This window comes from Cucurbita moschata, unplaced genomic scaffold (genome assembly GCF_002738365.1).
Source record: "Cucurbita moschata cultivar Rifu unplaced genomic scaffold, Cmos_1.0 Cmo_Scf00032, whole genome shotgun sequence".
NCBI lineage: Eukaryota > Viridiplantae > Streptophyta > Magnoliopsida > Cucurbitales > Cucurbitaceae > Cucurbita > Cucurbita moschata.
The window spans coordinates 1272114-1289378 of record NW_019268548.1 but is presented as its reverse complement, the minus strand read 5'-3'; the positions used below and the strand labels follow the sequence as shown (position 1 = coordinate 1289378).

The 17265-nt window shown below is 36.6% G+C and overlaps 3 protein-coding genes across 6 annotated transcripts in view; 2 read left to right on the top strand and 1 right to left on the bottom strand.

Annotated features, from left to right (window-relative positions):
* Positions 1–3232, bottom strand: part of LOC111429733 (serine/threonine-protein kinase 16-like) — a 4349-nt gene extending 1117 nt beyond the window's left edge. Inside the window, exons 1-5 of the mRNA XM_023065698.1 lie at positions 2832–3232; positions 1611–1753; positions 1060–1203; positions 612–797; positions 322–446 (exon numbers count right to left, since the gene is read on the bottom strand). Coding sequence (XP_022921466.1) covers positions 322–446; positions 612–797; positions 1060–1203; positions 1611–1753; positions 2832–3048 — 815 coding nt within the window. The 5' untranslated portion in view covers positions 3049–3232. The remainder of the gene's footprint in view (positions 1–321; positions 447–611; positions 798–1059; positions 1204–1610; positions 1754–2831) is intronic.
* A 1082-nt stretch (positions 3233–4314) lies between these two features.
* Positions 4315–14198, top strand: LOC111429778 (uridine-cytidine kinase C-like). 2 transcript variants are annotated; one of them, XM_023065782.1, is made up of 12 exons: positions 4315–4902; positions 5203–5556; positions 6571–6685; positions 6877–7072; positions 7176–7289; positions 7379–7552; positions 7939–8133; positions 8820–8942; positions 9015–9127; positions 9838–9961; positions 10267–10542; positions 10622–10993. In XM_023065782.1, the coding sequence occupies exons 2-12, from the start codon at positions 5217–5219 to the stop codon at positions 10844–10846; spliced, it is 1995 nt and encodes a 664-aa protein (XP_022921550.1). In that variant the 5' UTR covers positions 4315–4902; positions 5203–5216; the 3' UTR covers positions 10847–10993. The 2 variants fall into 2 exon arrangements, 1 of the variants encoding a protein (XP_022921550.1); XR_002708224.1 differs by lacking the exons at positions 4315–4902; positions 10267–10542; positions 10622–10993 and adding an exon at positions 14188–14198 and having other exon boundaries at positions 4928–5556; positions 9838–10174.
* LOC111429780 (phenylalanine--tRNA ligase beta subunit, cytoplasmic-like) overlaps positions 11763–17265 on the top strand; it is an 8935-nt gene continuing 3432 nt past the window's right edge. For all 3 annotated transcript variants that reach the window (XR_002708225.1, XM_023065783.1, XM_023065784.1), the window contains exons 1-15: positions 11763–11914; positions 12013–12068; positions 12187–12284; positions 12623–12752; positions 12839–12954; positions 13315–13381; positions 13808–13849; positions 14559–14600; positions 14749–14825; positions 15189–15315; positions 15401–15568; positions 16381–16506; positions 16611–16712; positions 16798–16932; positions 17088–17162. Coding sequence is in view for 2 of the 3 variants with exons in the window: in XM_023065783.1 (XP_022921551.1) it covers positions 11857–11914; positions 12013–12068; positions 12187–12284; positions 12623–12752; positions 12839–12954; positions 13315–13381; positions 13808–13849; positions 14559–14600; positions 14749–14825; positions 15189–15315; positions 15401–15568; positions 16381–16506; positions 16611–16712; positions 16798–16932; positions 17088–17162 (1419 nt within the window). In the remaining variant the exon portion in view is untranslated. The remainder of the gene's footprint in view (positions 11915–12012; positions 12069–12186; positions 12285–12622; positions 12753–12838; positions 12955–13314; positions 13382–13807; positions 13850–14558; positions 14601–14748; positions 14826–15188; positions 15316–15400; positions 15569–16380; positions 16507–16610; positions 16713–16797; positions 16933–17087; positions 17163–17265) is intronic.

Sequence of the window (17265 nt, the reverse complement as noted above, 5' to 3'; positions counted from 1 at the left end):
AAAAAAAAAAAAAAAAAAAAAAAAAAAAAAAAAAAAAAAAAAAAAAAAAAAAAAAAAAAAAAAAAAAAAAGAATCATTCTAAAGCACTTATATCCATGATTTAAAGTTTTCTCAGTTGACCTAACTGCCATCTCCACATTTATTCTAGTGTAAATAACAGAAAGAAAGAAAAAGGGAGCAAAACTAGGAGGGATTGACGAGTAGACAGGAATTCCAGTATTGCAGCATGCATGGGAGTTATTTACATAAGTTATGGCACGTGCATACAATTCCAAAATCCATAAAATAATCACAACTTCAGGGTAAAAAATTGGTGCTCACATTATAGCATATAGAGTGCATCCTAATGACCAGATATCAGTTCTTTCGTCAACATTTGCATGGCTTGCACAATCCCACAACTCAGGAGCTCGGAAAGGAGCAGAACAGTGTTCGGCTGCCCATTCCTACACAGCAAATTATGATAATTATCAGCTCATTTATATTTTTATCTAACTTAAGAGTGAAGTGCAAAAAGTTCGCATTTATCTGGAAAGTTTCATGTGGCAGAAGTCTAAACTGATACGGTTTAACTGTAGTGGACTTGAAGGAAGAACAGCGATAGAGGTAACCTGTAACTGCAGTGCTTCTGAACGAGAGCTAATATGCCTCCTTGCAGGTCGAGCACTTCCAAAATCCATCAATATAGCAAGAGGAGGCTGGCCCTTTCTATATGTTATGAGAACGTTACCAGGCTTGATGTCATTGTGTGCATATGGGGGATCAAAATTGTGCATGTGCTTGAGACCCGCACATAGCTGTGTTCAATTAATTCAATCCGTAAGAAAAAAGGACTTTCCAAAGCATGCATGATACCATAATCTCTTCGTGTTTAAAGAAGGGGGAAGAAGTAGAAGAGGCCAATGGAAAATTCAAATAGATAGAGGACCTTTTAAAATATCCGGCAGAGGACGGTTGAACACCATGACAAGAACAACATTATAGAATTTATGATGCAACAAAAACAATCCAATGTTAAAAGAGAAGATAAATTATTTGAAGTTCCAAACTCCAAGTTACCTGTCGAAATATTTGTAAAACATCTGATGTTGAGAAGAACTCCTTTTTTGCTTTCATGGTTTCCGCATTGTCCAATAATGTTCCATCCAAATGTACTGGAAATAGTAAGTATGCTTCATGGTGCCAAGATCGTTCTTGAGTTGGCTAACCATTGATACAAAAATGGTAAATATAAATGAAAACATATAAGGATATACTGAGAGGAAGACATAAAATAGCAGAGATAACCACAGATAGTGTACATCACCAGGGACAGATGCCACCGACATATAAACAAAAGGAGATAGAACCATGAACCCAAATTTTACTAAAAAAGTAAAAAGTGTACACCGAGGATAAATTTCATTTTCAAGTCAGTAAATGCTTTCGAGACGACAATTATTCCAAACAATATTCTCAATGTATGCAAGGAAATTGGAATTGTATGTTCATATGCAATTCACTTTAAGAGGAGAATAAATAGAGGTAAGGTTGATCACACAAGGATTTTACTGCTTTTCTCATCAAATAATTTTTTTTTTTTTTATTAAGTCGAGGGCCTTGACAATCACCTTAGTAGCTATTATAGCATGATCAAGAAGAGGAAGAAGATTGGGATGACTAAACAGAGATGAAACACGGATCTCCTCTTTCACCAATTCCAGCTGTTCATTGTTCTGAATGAGCACCTTTTTCAGTGCGTATGAACCATCATCTGTGCAAATAAAGCAACAAAAGCTGGTTTTAGTTGGTTGACTAGCCTGGAAATTGAAGATGTATTTTCATTAGAATGGCACTTTGAAACAAATTTTTGCACATTAAACACTTCTATCCAGGAAGCAACAAATCTTTCCATCTTGGTTCAGGAATGATTGTAACCGCCCTAGCCCACCACTAGCAGATATAGTCTGCTTTAGTCCATTACGCATGGCCTTCAGGCTCATGGTTTTAAAATGCATCTACTAGGGGAAAATTTCCACACCCTTACAAGGAATGGTTCGTTTCCCTCTCCAACCGATGTGGGATCTCACATATTATGTCCATTATTCCTAAGATGGAGGTAAAACCCAAAAAATGAAAGACATGATTATCTATAAATTAATTATGAAGAGATCGCAGCAGAACCCAAGTATGAAGATATTCATAGATGAAACATCCACATCCGAAATAAGCGAGAGAGCAAGTGATTAGTCATTGTAAATACCTGTAAGACTAAATATATTAAAACATCACTACAGATACCAAATTTAATAAACTATCAAAGAGGAGAGACAGCAGCAGCAAACCCCAATTTCTTAGTCAAAAGTAAGTAGCCGCTGCATCGTATTCAATACAAAAACGAAGATACGTGCTTGCACGATTTAATTAGCAGAGGGCATAGCAGCCTACAGCTCTTTGAAGATTAAAAAAAAATGAAATTCGAATCACAACTTAAGCTTACATTTACATTTTGAAACTTAAATTTAAGAGTCGTATGAACAACTTCGTTTTTTTAATTAATTAGAAAACATCAAAATGAAATCTTCGTTATACATTCAGATCAGCTGGAGAACTACCGAAACGGCCGTGCGAATGCCATACTGGATTAAGAAAAACCATTGACATAGATTCAGATTCAAGCGCAAATAGGCCAAAATCATAAAACCACATAACTAGATTATTTCGCTCGGAATGAACCTATCGATGAAGATGCAATATCAAATTTCGCGGATCAAGAAGTTCGTAAACAGTCAGCACAACAAAAAATACGAAATAAATAATGTGTGCGCGTGAGAGGGAGAGAAAGTTGAAACCAGATAGATGAGCGGAGTCCTTGAATTTCTTGCGCAAACCACCGCGGACAGAGTCAGAAGATGAATCAGCGAGCACCTCCTTGACGAGGAAAACATAAGCAAAGCCACCTTCACCGAGCTGCCTAACGATTCTAAACCTGTTCTCATTGATCCACACATCCCCACCGCTATTCGCGGCATCGTAGAAAGCATTCAATCCTGAAAATGTGCAGCCCATTTCTTCTTCAATCTGAGCTTCAAAAATGCATACAAATTTCACCGACGCCTCGAACTCCGCCTCAGAATCAAGAAATGTCAAATCAGATTTCCGAACTGAGATCTGAAACACCTGAAATCATGAGAAACGGAGTTTTGTGATTTTGTGATTTGAGCTGACATCCATATCTGGGACAGCTGAGTTCTAATTTATTATATATTCTTAATGGCAATTACTAATTAACTACAATAACGTATTTACAAGGCTAAATTATTTAAAATATCAAAATATTTATGGACTAATGCGTTAAACATTAAAAAAATAATAATAATAAAAATAAAATAAATAAATAAGTCGACAATTTCATATATATATATATATATATATATATATATATCTATGTATATTTATTATTTTCCGAAAACTTTATAAATTTTGTTTAAAAAAATAGCTGGAGCATTGACTTATTCAATTTTAACCGCACTGTTAAAATAAGTACTAAGTAAGTAAAAACTGAAAAAATAAAGAAGGAAAATTTACTTTTAAGTCTATTAAATTAAAGGAGTAAAAATCTCTCACCACAAGAGTTTACAAGAAAATAACCATTAACTTTAACAAGCGTTACATTTTTTACCCTCTCATGAGTTAAAAACAATGTAATTAGTTTATTAAAATGAGTACATACAAAATTGACGAGAATTAAAAGAATATATCTTATTGTTTAAATTTGTGAATTTTGATAAAATTATTTAATAGAGTTTACAAAGATTATGTCCACAGTTTCCTTGTCACAATAGCACTTTTGATGGTAGACTTGCCATTGTGCTGCACATTCTTCTTAAAGTGAATTAAGCCAATTCATTCTTGTATGCTCGAGATTTTGGCCCGATTCAAGAAGAAAGTTTTAGAAAACAGGGTAAAGAGATTTCAAAATAGAATTTTGAGAGCAATATTTGAGTTAGAAAACTGGGTAGAGAGATTTCAAAATAGAGTTTTGAGAGCAATATTTGTATTAGGAAATAGAGTAGAGAGATTTCAAAATAGAGTTTTGAGAACAATGTTTGAAAGATTGAAATTAGTGTTATATGTGATGCAAGCAAAGGCAAGAACAGCAGGTGTTCAAGTGCCTGGAATAGCTAAAGAAAGATGATCTTGACCCATTAGTAGCTGCAAGTAAAAGCTGATTGAGGGGTTGCGCGGTCTCCAACAGTGGCGGGCAAAAGTTTGGTGATCTTTTGAGTATTGATATGATCGATTAGGTTGATTTTTCATCTCTGTAGCAGTCCACACAGCCTGTTCGATGATAGGCTCGCGCCAAGCATCCAAACTGTTCATCGTTGTAGACTTTCATTGATTCCATCTAAGCTGTCATTTTACTACACCATATGAAGTTGGGTAATGTTTCCCTCTTCAATCCTTCGATTTTTTCCTGCATTTGGCGATTGCATTGCCACGGCCTCTCGCACATGGGGCTAAAGGAAAAGTCCCTTCCACACTCATTGAGCGGGGAAAAGTCTGTTCGAATCACTTACAGCAACGAATTGAATTCGTTTGTAACTTTTTCCACCTGGCCTCCTTTTGTTCAGCTGATCGCGGTTATATGATGCTTCTCAATCTGATCATCGTACCCTCTTTTATTGATTTAATCTACTTGTTTCTTTTTAACCACCTAGTTCGTATTGATGCTCATGCTCCTTGAGACCCATTAGTTCAAGGAATCGGACCACACGTCCTCTCATTCAGACGTCCCGCCATTCATGTTCATGAAAAAGGAAAACCCATTTACGAAAAGAAAAAGACCCCACTTGAGAAAACCCAATAATTAGTGCTCCGCCATTCGTTCGATCTTCAGAAACCAGGCAGCAGTGCCAGAAGGTTTGCTTGCTCTTTTGTTTCTCTTTTGTGGGTTAAATTTGTGCTAATCTGTGTCTACTATGTTGTTTTGTTTGGACTTTGATTCATATTTCTGCTAAGTTTGTGTTCTGGGTATGTGTAGATTTTCAAGGCCGTGTAGTTATTCTCTTCTTATGTGTCAAATTTAGTACTCTTTATACACTTTGTTCGGAAAGATGTAATAGTTCTTGGTCAAAATGGAAGTTTTGTTGAATTGGTTCTTCTGGTTTTAGAAGTGCATTTAGCTCTATCTTATGCGCTTGATCGTTCTGCATCAAACAGGAAAAAACATCTAAATGGCTCAAGATACGTCTTCTAGCATTGAATCATCTCGGAGGCGTTCTGGACTATTGCGAGATCAAGTCCAGTTAGTTAAGAAGAAGGACTCGAATCGATATGAGATTCTTCCAATTGAAGATCCTCTTTCATTTGAGAAAGGTTTCTTCATTGTAATCCGTGCGTGCCAATTGTTGTCTCAGAAGAATGATGGGATAATTCTAGTTGGAGTGGCAGGGCCCTCTGGAGCTGGGAAGACTGTGTTTACTGAGAAGGTGCTTAACTTTATACCCAGCATTGCTGTTATCACGATGGATAACTACAATGATTCCAGTCGTATCATTGATGACAACTTTGATGGTATGGTTTCATTCTACTGACAATTTATCTCAATTTTGGTAAAAATATTAACGATAGGAGAGCGATATATGTTATATACCTATGGTTTACAATTTTGTGACACTGGTTTGGAGCCCTCCAGTACTTCATACTTCCTGCTTTGATACCACATCATTTGGAGGGGAATAAAACATTCAAAACATTCAAAACATTCCTTATAAATGTATGGAAACTTCTCCCTAGCAGACGCGTTTTAAAACTTTGAAGGGAAACCCGAAAGGGAAAGCCCAAAGAGGACAATATCTGCTAGTGGTAGGTTTGGGTTGTTACAAAAGGTATCAGAGACAGTTATCGGACGGTGTGAGGCACTGGTTAGAGTAGGGCTAGACCCTCTCCATAGTAAACGTGTTTTAAAAACCTCGAGAGGAAGTTTGAAAGGAAAAACCCAACAAGGACAATATCTGCCAGCGGTGGGCTTGAGCTGTTACAAATGGTATCAGAGTTAGACACCGGGCGGTATGCCAGCTAGGATGTTGGGCCCCCAAGTGGTGGATTGTGAGATCCCATTGGTTGGAGAGGGAAACGAAACATTCCTTATAAGGGTGTAGAAACCTCTCCCTAATAGACGCATTTTAAAACTTGAGGGAAAACCCGAAAGGAAAAGCTCAAAAAAGATAATATATGCTAAAGGTGGGTTTGGGCTGTTACAAATGATACGGGTTTGGAGCCCTCTAGTACTTCATACTTCTTGCTTGTGTTCCCTAAACTGAGGTGGCAGGGAAACTTATAATTTTCCATTGCCATCAACAAAATCATGGAGCCACGAGCTTCTCGTAAGTTTTTTAGCCTGCATCTAATATCTAAATAGCCTTGGAGTTTAGCAGAATGAATACAATAAACAACTTTCATTCTTAATACTCATATATAGTGATCCTTCAAGTATGCTCTTTCTGTTTTCCTTTTAGAAAGTATGCATTCCAATTATTTCTTGCAATTGAAGTTAGTGGAAATATCTAATGACCCCCTTTTCACCAGATCCACGCTTAACAGATTACGATACATTGCTGGAAAAAATTCATGGTTTAAGAGAAGGAAAATCTGTCCAGGTTCCTATTTATGATTTCAAGACTAGCAGTCGCGCGGGTTATAGGTAATGTTGGTCAATTTTGGCTTCATTTAGAGGCTTAAATGCTTAATTCTGACATTAATCTTTTCAAAGTAATAGCTTCTGTCTCAAAGGATCGTGAATCTAGTTTTCCATTTTCTCTTAGTGCTTACTCTAATAGAACATTTCTTTATCTTTTACCCTTTAACGTTCTTACTTTCAAGTGCTACTAACAGGACTCTTGAAGTCCCCATGTCACGAATCGTCATTATTGAGGGTATCTACGCTTTAAGTGAGAAATTACGTCCATTGCTAGATCTTCGTGTATCAATTACTGGCGGTGTTCATTTTGACTTAGTCAAACGAGTACTGCGTGATATTCAGCGAGTTGGCCAAGAGCCAGAAGAAATAATACATCAAGTTTCTGAAACGGTGTGTCCTTTCTTTTAGCTGTATTTCTCAAATGTTTGGTTCTGTCACCATTCACATGTAATAAAATGTTGTCGTTGGTTCATATAAATTTTTTTGGATGCAGGTTTATCCAATGTATAAAGCTTTTATTGAGCCAGATCTTCAGACTGCCCATATAAGAATTATCAACAAATTCAATCCCTTTACTGGTTTCCAAAATCCTACTTACATTCTTAAGGTTAAGTTGGTTAACTGCATCAACTTTACTTCGTTTTCGTCTAAATCATAAGAGTTTTACTCTGAGCTGGGTTCATTTTCGGGTTACAGTCAACGAAAGCAGTACCTGTGGAACAAATTAAGGCTGTTATATCCGAAGATCACAAGGAGTTTACTGAGGAAACTTATGACATTTATCTTCTACCTCCTGGTGAAGATCCTGAAGTGTGCCAATCCTATCTGAGGATGAGGAATAGGGATGGCAAATACAGTCTCATGTTTGAGGTCACTTTAACAAACGCTATATAACTGAGTTCCTTCAAGCTATATTTACCTGTATTTCATGTGTGTTTCGTTAGGAATCACGACCCTCCACAATGGTATGATATTGTCTACTTTGAGCATAAGCTCTCGTGGCTTTGTTTTGGGTTTTCCAAAAGGCCTCATACCAATGGAGATTATTCCTTGATTATAAACCCATGACCATCCTCTAACTTAGCTAATGCCGGACTCCCTCCCAACAATTCTCAACATGTTTTTGCATCTATGTTCGAGTCTTAATGCACATACCACATAGTTGTCTCGGTAGAGTTTTTAATCTCATTTTATCACATAGGTACCTATTGGCTGCTTATATGGACATATATTATTTTCTCTCCCCTTTTCTGCAGGAGTGGGTTACAGATACTCCATTCATTATATCACCTAGAATTACTTTCGAAGTTAGTGTACGCCTTCTTGGAGGGCTTATGGCACTCGGATACACAATTGCAACCATTCTTAAACGAAGCAGCCATATATTCTCTGATGATAGGGTGTGTATAAAGATTGATTGGTTGGAGCAACTTAACCGTAAATATATTCAGGTACATCTTGTAATCATTATCCATACTGCTTTAGGACTAATAGTCTGCCTTTTTCTGCAATGCGGTTCATCTTTCATTCATAGATTAATAATGTAGGGACTTCTAGGAATGACATATATTAGCACGAGTCAATATTGCCCCCTCCAAATATGTGATTTTTGAAACAACCTAAGTTCATCTCTAGCCAATATTGTCCACTTTGGTCCGTTACGTATTGCCGTTAGCCTCACGGTTTTTAAAATGCATCCACTAGGGAGAGTTTTCCACACCCTTATAAAGAATGCTTCATTTCTCTCTCCAACCGATATGAGATCTCACAATCCACCCCCTTGGGCGCCTAGAACCTGACTTTGCCATTTGTAATAGCCCAAGCCCACCGCTAGCAGATAGTGTCTACTTTGGCCCATTACATATTGTCGTCAGCCTCACGATTTTTTAAACGCATCTACTAGGGAGAGTGTTTCGTTCCTCTCCTCAACCGATGTGGGATTTTACAATTTTAGTTAGTTTTTTCCGAATAATTAAACGTGCGGCTAGCAAGATGACCTGGCATTAGCCACATTTTTTCAGTCACCTGGATATTGACGTCCCATACATGATATCTAAATTTTGTGTAGAAATTATGTTGTTTTTAAACTGAGCAGGTTCGTATTATCATACTACTAACTTGCTGAACGTGGACAAAGGTGCAAGGAAAAGATCGGATGCTTGTTAAATATATTGCCGAGCAGTTGGGTTTGGATGGTTCCTATATCCCTCGAACTTATATAGAACAGATACAGCTTGAGAAGCTTGTTGATGATGTTATAGTAAGATACTTACAACCGAACAGATTAAGCAGATTGTTCTCTGATCAGTAAGTCTAATGAGATTATTTGTAGGCCTTGCCAGATGATTTAAAGACCAAGCTCAGCATAGATGACGATTCACTTTCGAGTCCAAAGGAAGCACTTTCCCGAGCTTCTGCAGATTGGAGAAACAAGTACCTTAACCGGTATCATCCTACTTTCAAACTGTTGGATATAATACTTCTTGCTGGGAAAAAAAATTCTGTGAAATTATTCTCTGTTTGATCAATGTTGTTATAATCGCCTGTGTAGATTAGTTATTGTGAGATCCCACGTCGGTTGGGGAGGAGAACGAAACACCCTTTATAAGAGTGTGGAAACCTCTCCCTAGCCAGATGCGTTTTAAAAACCTTGAGGGGAAGCTCAAAAGGGAAAGTCCAAAGAGGACAATATCCATTACAAATTGTATCAGAGCTAGGCATCGGGCGATGTGCCAGCAAGGAGGCTGTTCCCCGAAGAGGGGTAGACATGAGGCGGTATGCCGGTAATGACTCTGGGCCCCAAAGGGGGTGGATTTGGTAGGGGTCCCACATCGATTGGAGAAAGGAACGAGTGCTAGTGAGAACGTTGGGCACTGAAGGGGGTAGATTGTGAGATCCCACATCTGTTGGGGAGGAGAATGAAACACCCCTTATAAGGGTGTGGAAACCTCTTTCTAGCCTGACGCGTTTTAAAAACCTTGAGGGGAAACCCGAAAGGGAAAGTCCAAAGAGGACAATATCTACTAGCGGTGGGCTTGGGCGGTAGACTTATTTATTGTAGCAGCACTGAAAAGTAGAGATTTTTAATCGTTCATTTGGATTCTTATAAAACCTACATATTTTTGTATCCTTTTCATATTTGATATCATTTCCAGTGGCTTATCACAATCATTATCTAATCGGAGGGACAAGACCTTGTCAAAGCTGACAAAGCTTGCTGTTAATAGTAGGAGATTTGATGTGAGGGCTCCAGACTCCCCTGCAGGAGTCTCTAACCAGGTAAACGTTTTTCTGCATCAAGAAAGCTTTATTCACATGGTTTATTGACCCGTAAAGCAGACGAGATAGGATAGCTGAGGAAGATGATGAATCTTATGAACCCTCGAACGATAACTTCTCTTTCGGTCCAAGGCTTTTTAGTCTTAGTGTGATACCTTTTAGGTAGAATCTGGATCTGAATGTGATTTGATAATTCATTAGAACATGTTGAACGTGTTGGTAAAAACTTCTGATTCGAAGGATAGATAAGTATCCATTACAATATTTCTGAACGAGTAGAGGAAATCGATCTCGAAATCTTTCAGGGAGCTATTACTCAGCTTTCAGAACAGATTTCTACCCTCAGTGAGAGAATGGATGAGTTCACAACTCGCATTGAAGAGCTGAACTCCAAGATCTGTACTAGAAAAGTTTCTGCTAGCCAGCAGAACTTGGCTTCACAATCTGATGCAAACAACAACGGTACCGGAGCGACTTCGATTTTCATATCTGGTTTGAGTAACGGCGCCTTAACCGGATCATTACTGTCTAGTTCTTCATCATTATCCCAATTGGCCAAGGAATCTCCCTCGCTGGAAGAGGTATTTTGATGAATATCACTTCTTTTCTTCTTTGGTTTTAAGTTTCAATCATTTTTAGTATGATATTTGTGCTTTCCAGATACAAAACATAGCACGGGGGCAGCGCCAAATCATCCTCCAGGTCGACAATTTGAGCAATCTTCTCCGAGAGCGCTCGAGCGAGAAGATTTCCCGGGGGAAAGCTGATAAGGATGGGAGGTGGAGGATTGCTGATTTTGAATCCATCAGCACCTCAGTTTTACTAACACTTGCAGTTGGTAGTTTAGGCTTACTTTTGTTCAAGAGCCTGAATTCTCATAAATGATTCAATGTGATCACCCCCAGTTGGTTTGAAAATGGCGGCAAATTCTGTTCTGTGACAACTTCTGTTTCAGCACAGAAGGCAAAGCTACATACGTTGGTGTTCTAAATGCTCAGTAAATAAGATTAAAATATAGATTTTGATACCGAAGTTTATATCTTATAAATATATCGATGGAATATCGACACCGAAAAAAACATTTAAATTAATAAATAAGTTATTTTAATCATAGTTATCAATCTTACTCATGGTAACAACTATCAAATATTGTGAGAGAGGTTTTAAAACACGTATGATAGGGAGAGGTATCCACGTTGGTTGGAGTAGAATGTATTGTTCTCTTCTCCAACCGATGTGGGATCTAACAATCTACCTTCCTTGGAGGCCCAACGTCCTCGCTGGCACATTGTTTGGTGTCTGGCTCTAATATCATTTGTAATACCTCAAATTCACCGATAGCAGATATTTAAAATGCATCTATTATGGAGGTTTCCACACCCTCAGATATTTAAAATACGTCTATTAGGGAGGTTTCCACACCCTTAATGTTTCGTTCTCCTCTCCAATCGATGTGAGATCTTACGTCAATAGTATTTTTATTAATGACTAATGGATGGTTTTTAAAAATATTTTATGTATATATATATATATATATATATATATATATATATGAATGAATCAACAAATATTTTAATAATAGACTAAGCTTATTAATTTCACATATTAATTTATTTCTTTTATTATTTACTATAATGTTTTCACAATTAGACAAAATATTGTACAAACTTTATAGTACGAAACAGCAATTAAAAATTTAATGGGCTGGGCTGGCACTGCCCGTTTCGTTGGACTCGAAAAAAATGGGCCCATTAGCCCAATAGTGCGATATCTGGAGCCAAGAGCCACTTTGTTTGTTGAACAGTTGGCGCGACCGGCAGACTTATCTTCGTAGCCGCCAACCGCAGTGTTTTTGCTTCTGCTGGTGTAGCGTCGTACATTCTGAAGAGTCAACCATGCCGACCGTAAGCGTCGGAAGAGATCGCCTATTTGCTGCCCTCGGAAGAACTTACTGTGAGCTTGCAGTGATTTCCTATGTCACGTTATTCAATGATGCTATTGCATTCTGTTAATTTTTTTTTTTCTTTTTTGGTTTCATTTTCATTTCTTAGCTCAGGAAGAGTTTGAAGAGCTGTGCTTTAGGTTTGGGATTGAGCTTGATGACGTTGTAAGTACCTTGCGTTATTTGCGTTATCAGCTTACCGATGTTTTTCTTTGAGTTTAATCGATCATAGCTATGATTTGGATGGACATTTTCTTTTTACATTGGCTTGTTGATTGTATAGACGACAGAGAAGGCGATCATTAGGAAAGAGAAGCATTTGGAAGAAGAAGCGGATGAAGATGAAGAAGTCATCTACAAGATTGAGGTCCCCGCTAACAGGTACATTTCTTCGTAATTTGCTGTTGGTGGCTCTGTTAAGATTCAATACAGATTGCTTTTCCTTTTCCTTCTTCGTGTGCGTGTCTTTTGAGGGTGCTGCTAGGCATAGTTCTTTGTCAATCTTGTATTGTAAATTTGTGACACATCTAATTGATGTTTTTTTCTTCTAAAAGAAGAGATGTTATCTGTTTGTAAATTTGCCTGCATACGGTTCTTTTTAATTTTTAATTTTTTTCCCCAAAAACCAACGTTGTAAATATCACTGGATAAAACTAGTTTAACGCTGTAATTGTAGGCATCTGGGATATAGCTGGTAAATATACTTTATGGTTTTGTAGATACGATTTGCTCTGTCTTGAAGGGCTTGCTCAAGCACTGCGCATTTTTAATAAGCAAGAAGAGACACCCAGATATAAATTATCCAATATCAGCAAGGAATCTATGCACAAAATGCATGTAAACCCGGAGGTATAGTTTCCATTTGAATGTGTAATTTATATTACTACTGATAATTTCAACTTATTTCTATTGGTCTGAAACTTTCAACTTCACAGACTTCCTTGGTTCGCCCTTATGTGGTTTGTGCTGTTTTGAGAGACATAACTTTTGATGAAGCAAGTTATAATAGCTTTATTGATCTGCAAGACAAACTTCATCAGAATATATGTCGGTAAGTTTGGATCTTAGCTATATGTGCCATATGCAGCGTGATCTTCTCCTATTTTGTGCATCGTTCTGATTTCCCATCAGGCACAGAAGTTGTAAAGCTACAGAGTCGCAACTTATAACTTGGATTTTTTTCTTACTCTAGAGATTCCATAAGGATATAGGATATGGGGTCCAAGTATGTAGCAATTAAGTAATTGTGTGATCAAGTCGTAGTTTGGTGGATGAGCAATTCCTTTGTTAATTATATTCTTTTTGCTTGGCCTAATTTTTAGATTTTACTTCCTATTCTCAGTCTATTTCACGTTTTATTTTCATTTTCACTGTAAGAGTTCTCTCAAGAATTTTGTTTAATTTGTTTTAGACGGAGAACTCTTGTTGCCATCGGAACTCATGACCTGGATACACTTGAAGGCCCTTTCACCTATGAGGTGGGCTTTCCTTGTGCTCATATTCTTGGGAGAATGTATATATTCTGTTTCTATTAGCGGGTCTAGTTGAATATGCTGTGTTGCATTGGATTGATGGTAGAGACACCGTCTGTGTCTATTCACAATTGTTCCTCAGTTTCTGTAACGTTTCTGGAAAATTAATCTGTGAAGTTGGTCCTTTCATCCTTGAAGTGTTTGTTGTGGGACAATAATGAAATACTAAAAAAGGCTGCTGCTGTAGTGCAATACTACGGATTATACTATCTGACAATTGTTTATTGTTTCTGTATCATCTTTGCAGTGTTAGTTGTGGTTTATTCTTTCTTTCTCACTCTCTCTCTCTCTCGTTTAATTCTGGTGGATACTTATTTATGGTGAATTCAGTGTCCTAATGTTGCCATTCTCACTTTCATCTCATTTTTTCAGGCTTTGCCACCATCAGCCATAAACTTTGTGCCACTAAAACAGGTAAAAACTATAAAAACTATAATGTCCCTAGAACAAGTTTTTCCTTATTTTTATCCGTTGTTGAGATGGAACAGATGAGTATTCAGATTTCCCATCAAGATCTTTTATGTGAACTGATTTGTCTTGCTTTCTTGTTGCCTTTTTTCTTTTTTTTGAAGGTCTTACTTCCGTGATTGAATTGAATAGAATATCTACTTGCTGTGTGTGGATATGTTGCCCTGTTTGGAATTTCTTTTGGACCCTTATAGAAGTGGTTCTGAAGTAACCTTAGTTGACATGATTCTTATTTGTTAGTCTGTCCTTGAACCATTTCATTATTATTATTATTATTGGATAAGAAACAATTTCATTGAGATATGAAATTATAAAAGAAGGGGAAAGAGATCCCCGATCCAAAGGAGTTACAATAAACATCTCCAATTGGACAAAAGGGAGGACATAGAATAGGAGGAGAAGAGAGAATTCAATTTACACCAAGAAAAGGCAAGATAAAGAACATTATCAATAAAATTTCTGTGTAATCTCCTTTGATTTGAAGGTCCTGTGGTTTCTTTCATTCCATATGGACCACAAAAAAGCACAAATAAGATTATTCCACAAAAGAGATATGTTCTTATATATTTTACTTCCTTGATCATTGACCTGGTTTAGAATATAGTATTTTAATGTTGTTTGAAATGAACTTTTCTTATCTTGTTATGTGATGCAGACGAAGAGTTTCAGAGCTGACGAGCTAATGGAGTACTATAAAGTAAGTGCTTTAACGAAAATATATCTATTTTCTGTCTGATATTTAGTCCTTCTAGTGAATGTATGTTGATATGATGTTTATTAGAGTTCTTGTTTCTGAACTTGATGTCAAAATATTTTGATCCATGTTTTTCCATGCTCATTTGCAGTCAGATTTGAAGCTGAAGAAGTTCTTGCACATAATAGAAAAATCACCTGTATTTCCTGTTTTGTTTGATCGCAACAGGTATACTACCGCGACATTTTCTTGCGTTTGAACTAGTTATAGATCTTCTAGAACTTAATTGGTTGGGTTACTTGTTCTTACCAATAAACACATGCATTTTATAGTTTGTCATTAGCTTCTTGGAAACTTGGTAGTTAAATTTCTTTCTTTTGTTGACAAATTGAAGCTTAAGTTATTTTTACGTCTATTTATTTTGTACCTTTTGGACTAAGCAATTTCAATGGTTTTACAAGCTGACAACGCGTTATAATTTTCCATTTTTTTTTTTAAGAAAAGGAATTGACTGATTTTTTGTTATTATTGACAACTTCTCTAAACATAAAAAATACCGTATTTTGAAATAAGTTGAGCTCCTTTCTGCAGAACTGTTTTGTCTTTACCACCAATTATCAATGGTGCACATTCGGCTATTACTTTGAAGACAAAGAATGTGTTTATTGAATGCACTGCAACTGATCTGACAAAGGCAAATATTGTCTTGAATACCGTGGTAAGAAATTTTTATGTTGTGGAAGAATTTATTTGGTGATGTATAGTAATCCCTAATTTTTGGAATTTTCTTTTAATCTTATTAGGTAACTATATTTTCAGCACTGTGCAAAAAGAAGTTTGAAATTGAACCAGTTGAAGTGATATATTCAGATGGGAAGTCAAATATTTATCCAGAGTTATCTCTCTACAATATGGAAGTTTCTCTGTCTTATATCACTAACTGCATTGGAGTCTCATTGGAGGCAGAAGAGGTAGGTCTAAGCTCATTGTATCTCTATTTCCTCTGTCAATTACTACTAAATTTTCGTTGAGAGAGATTACTAAAACTGTCACAAACGGCATCAAATGATCCTTTCTAGAACATCACTGTGACACAAGAACCAATAAAGGTTCTCATTTCTGATTTTCTGTTTCCCATTTGTCTGCACTGTATGCTACACTGTAATTGGTGATTTTAGTAACAAACTGTTGCAGATGTGTAGTAGTAGTTGTCTAAGCTCATTATATCTATATTTCTTCTGTCAAGTGCTACTAAATTTTCGTTGAGAATGATTACTACTGTTATTTACTTCAGTTGTTCCAATATATGAATATCATCGTATAGAAGTTTTTCAAACTTCATTTTAGCCATACGGTTATATTAACTCTGCTTCAGTATCGTCCTATATCATAATGGGAACTTATGTAAGAACCAATAACTTAATGATTACTTTGTAAATCCTTTGGCACCTTGTTTTCCCCTTTCAAATTTCATCTCATCAATAATTTGATCTGTAAGTTATCCTCTAGGCTTGAGTTTAACATTTTACTTTGGCTTGGTGCAAATGCAAACTATAAATTCTTATAAGATAATGTTAGGCTGTTCAACCTAGTCATGATAGCTCAACTTTCTTGGTTTTTTACCCAAAGAAGAAAAAGATTAATTTCAATTATGGAATGCCTTCAAGGAAGTTAGTGTAAGTTCCAATCCTAAGTACTTGCAAGATGAGGTGAAATGATTAGTAGGTATATAGGTTCGATGGAATGAATATGACGTGGCTTGTGATATTTTACAATCGTCCAGGTTACCAGTTTGTTAAACAGGATGCAATTGCACGCTGAACAGTCTGTATCTGGTGACAAGTCTAGTATAACTATATCTGTGCCCCCAACAAGGAGTGACGTGCTTCACCCATGTGATGTCATGGAGGTATGGATAGTCAGTAGGGAAATAATCTTGTGAATACATGTGTATACATACTTCCTATGCAGCTTGCAAATAGCTATTGATCATGCAAATTTATTCTTTTCTAGGATGTTGCTATTGCTTATGGGTTCAATAACATTCCAAAGAGTAAACCGGCATCTTTGCAGCCTCTACCATTAAATGAGTTCAGTGACCTTATCAGAGGAGAGGTACATATTAGTAATAATTGATGTATGCTCTGATATATAACTTTTCTTGCTAGCCATTTTGTTATATTCACTCGTTTCTGTGTAGATTGCAATGAGTGGGTTCACGGAGGTACTTACGTGGATCCTATGTTCTTATAAAGAGAATTTTGCCATGTTAAAGCGTGAAGATGATAAATCTACTGCTGTTATCATTGGAAATCCCCGTTCAACAGATTTTGAGGTTTGTAAACACATATGGTTTTTTCATCAACTTGGGTAAGCCGATGTAAATATGACACATGCTAGAAATCACTTGAATTATGTATGCTTTCACAAAACATCTGAAATGATGCTCTACCTTAGTATTTTTATGAAGTTTTGCACTTACATTGCCAGGTTGTACGAACCAGTCTTATGCCTGGTCTTTTGAAAACTGTTGGACATAATAAGGATCATCCAAAGCCCATAAAGGTACACATGTCAATCTTTTTTTTACTATTCTTCTTTTCTCTCTCTCTCTTTCTTTCTTTTTTTTTTTTTTTTTTTTTTTTTTTTTTTTTTTTTTTTTTTTAAA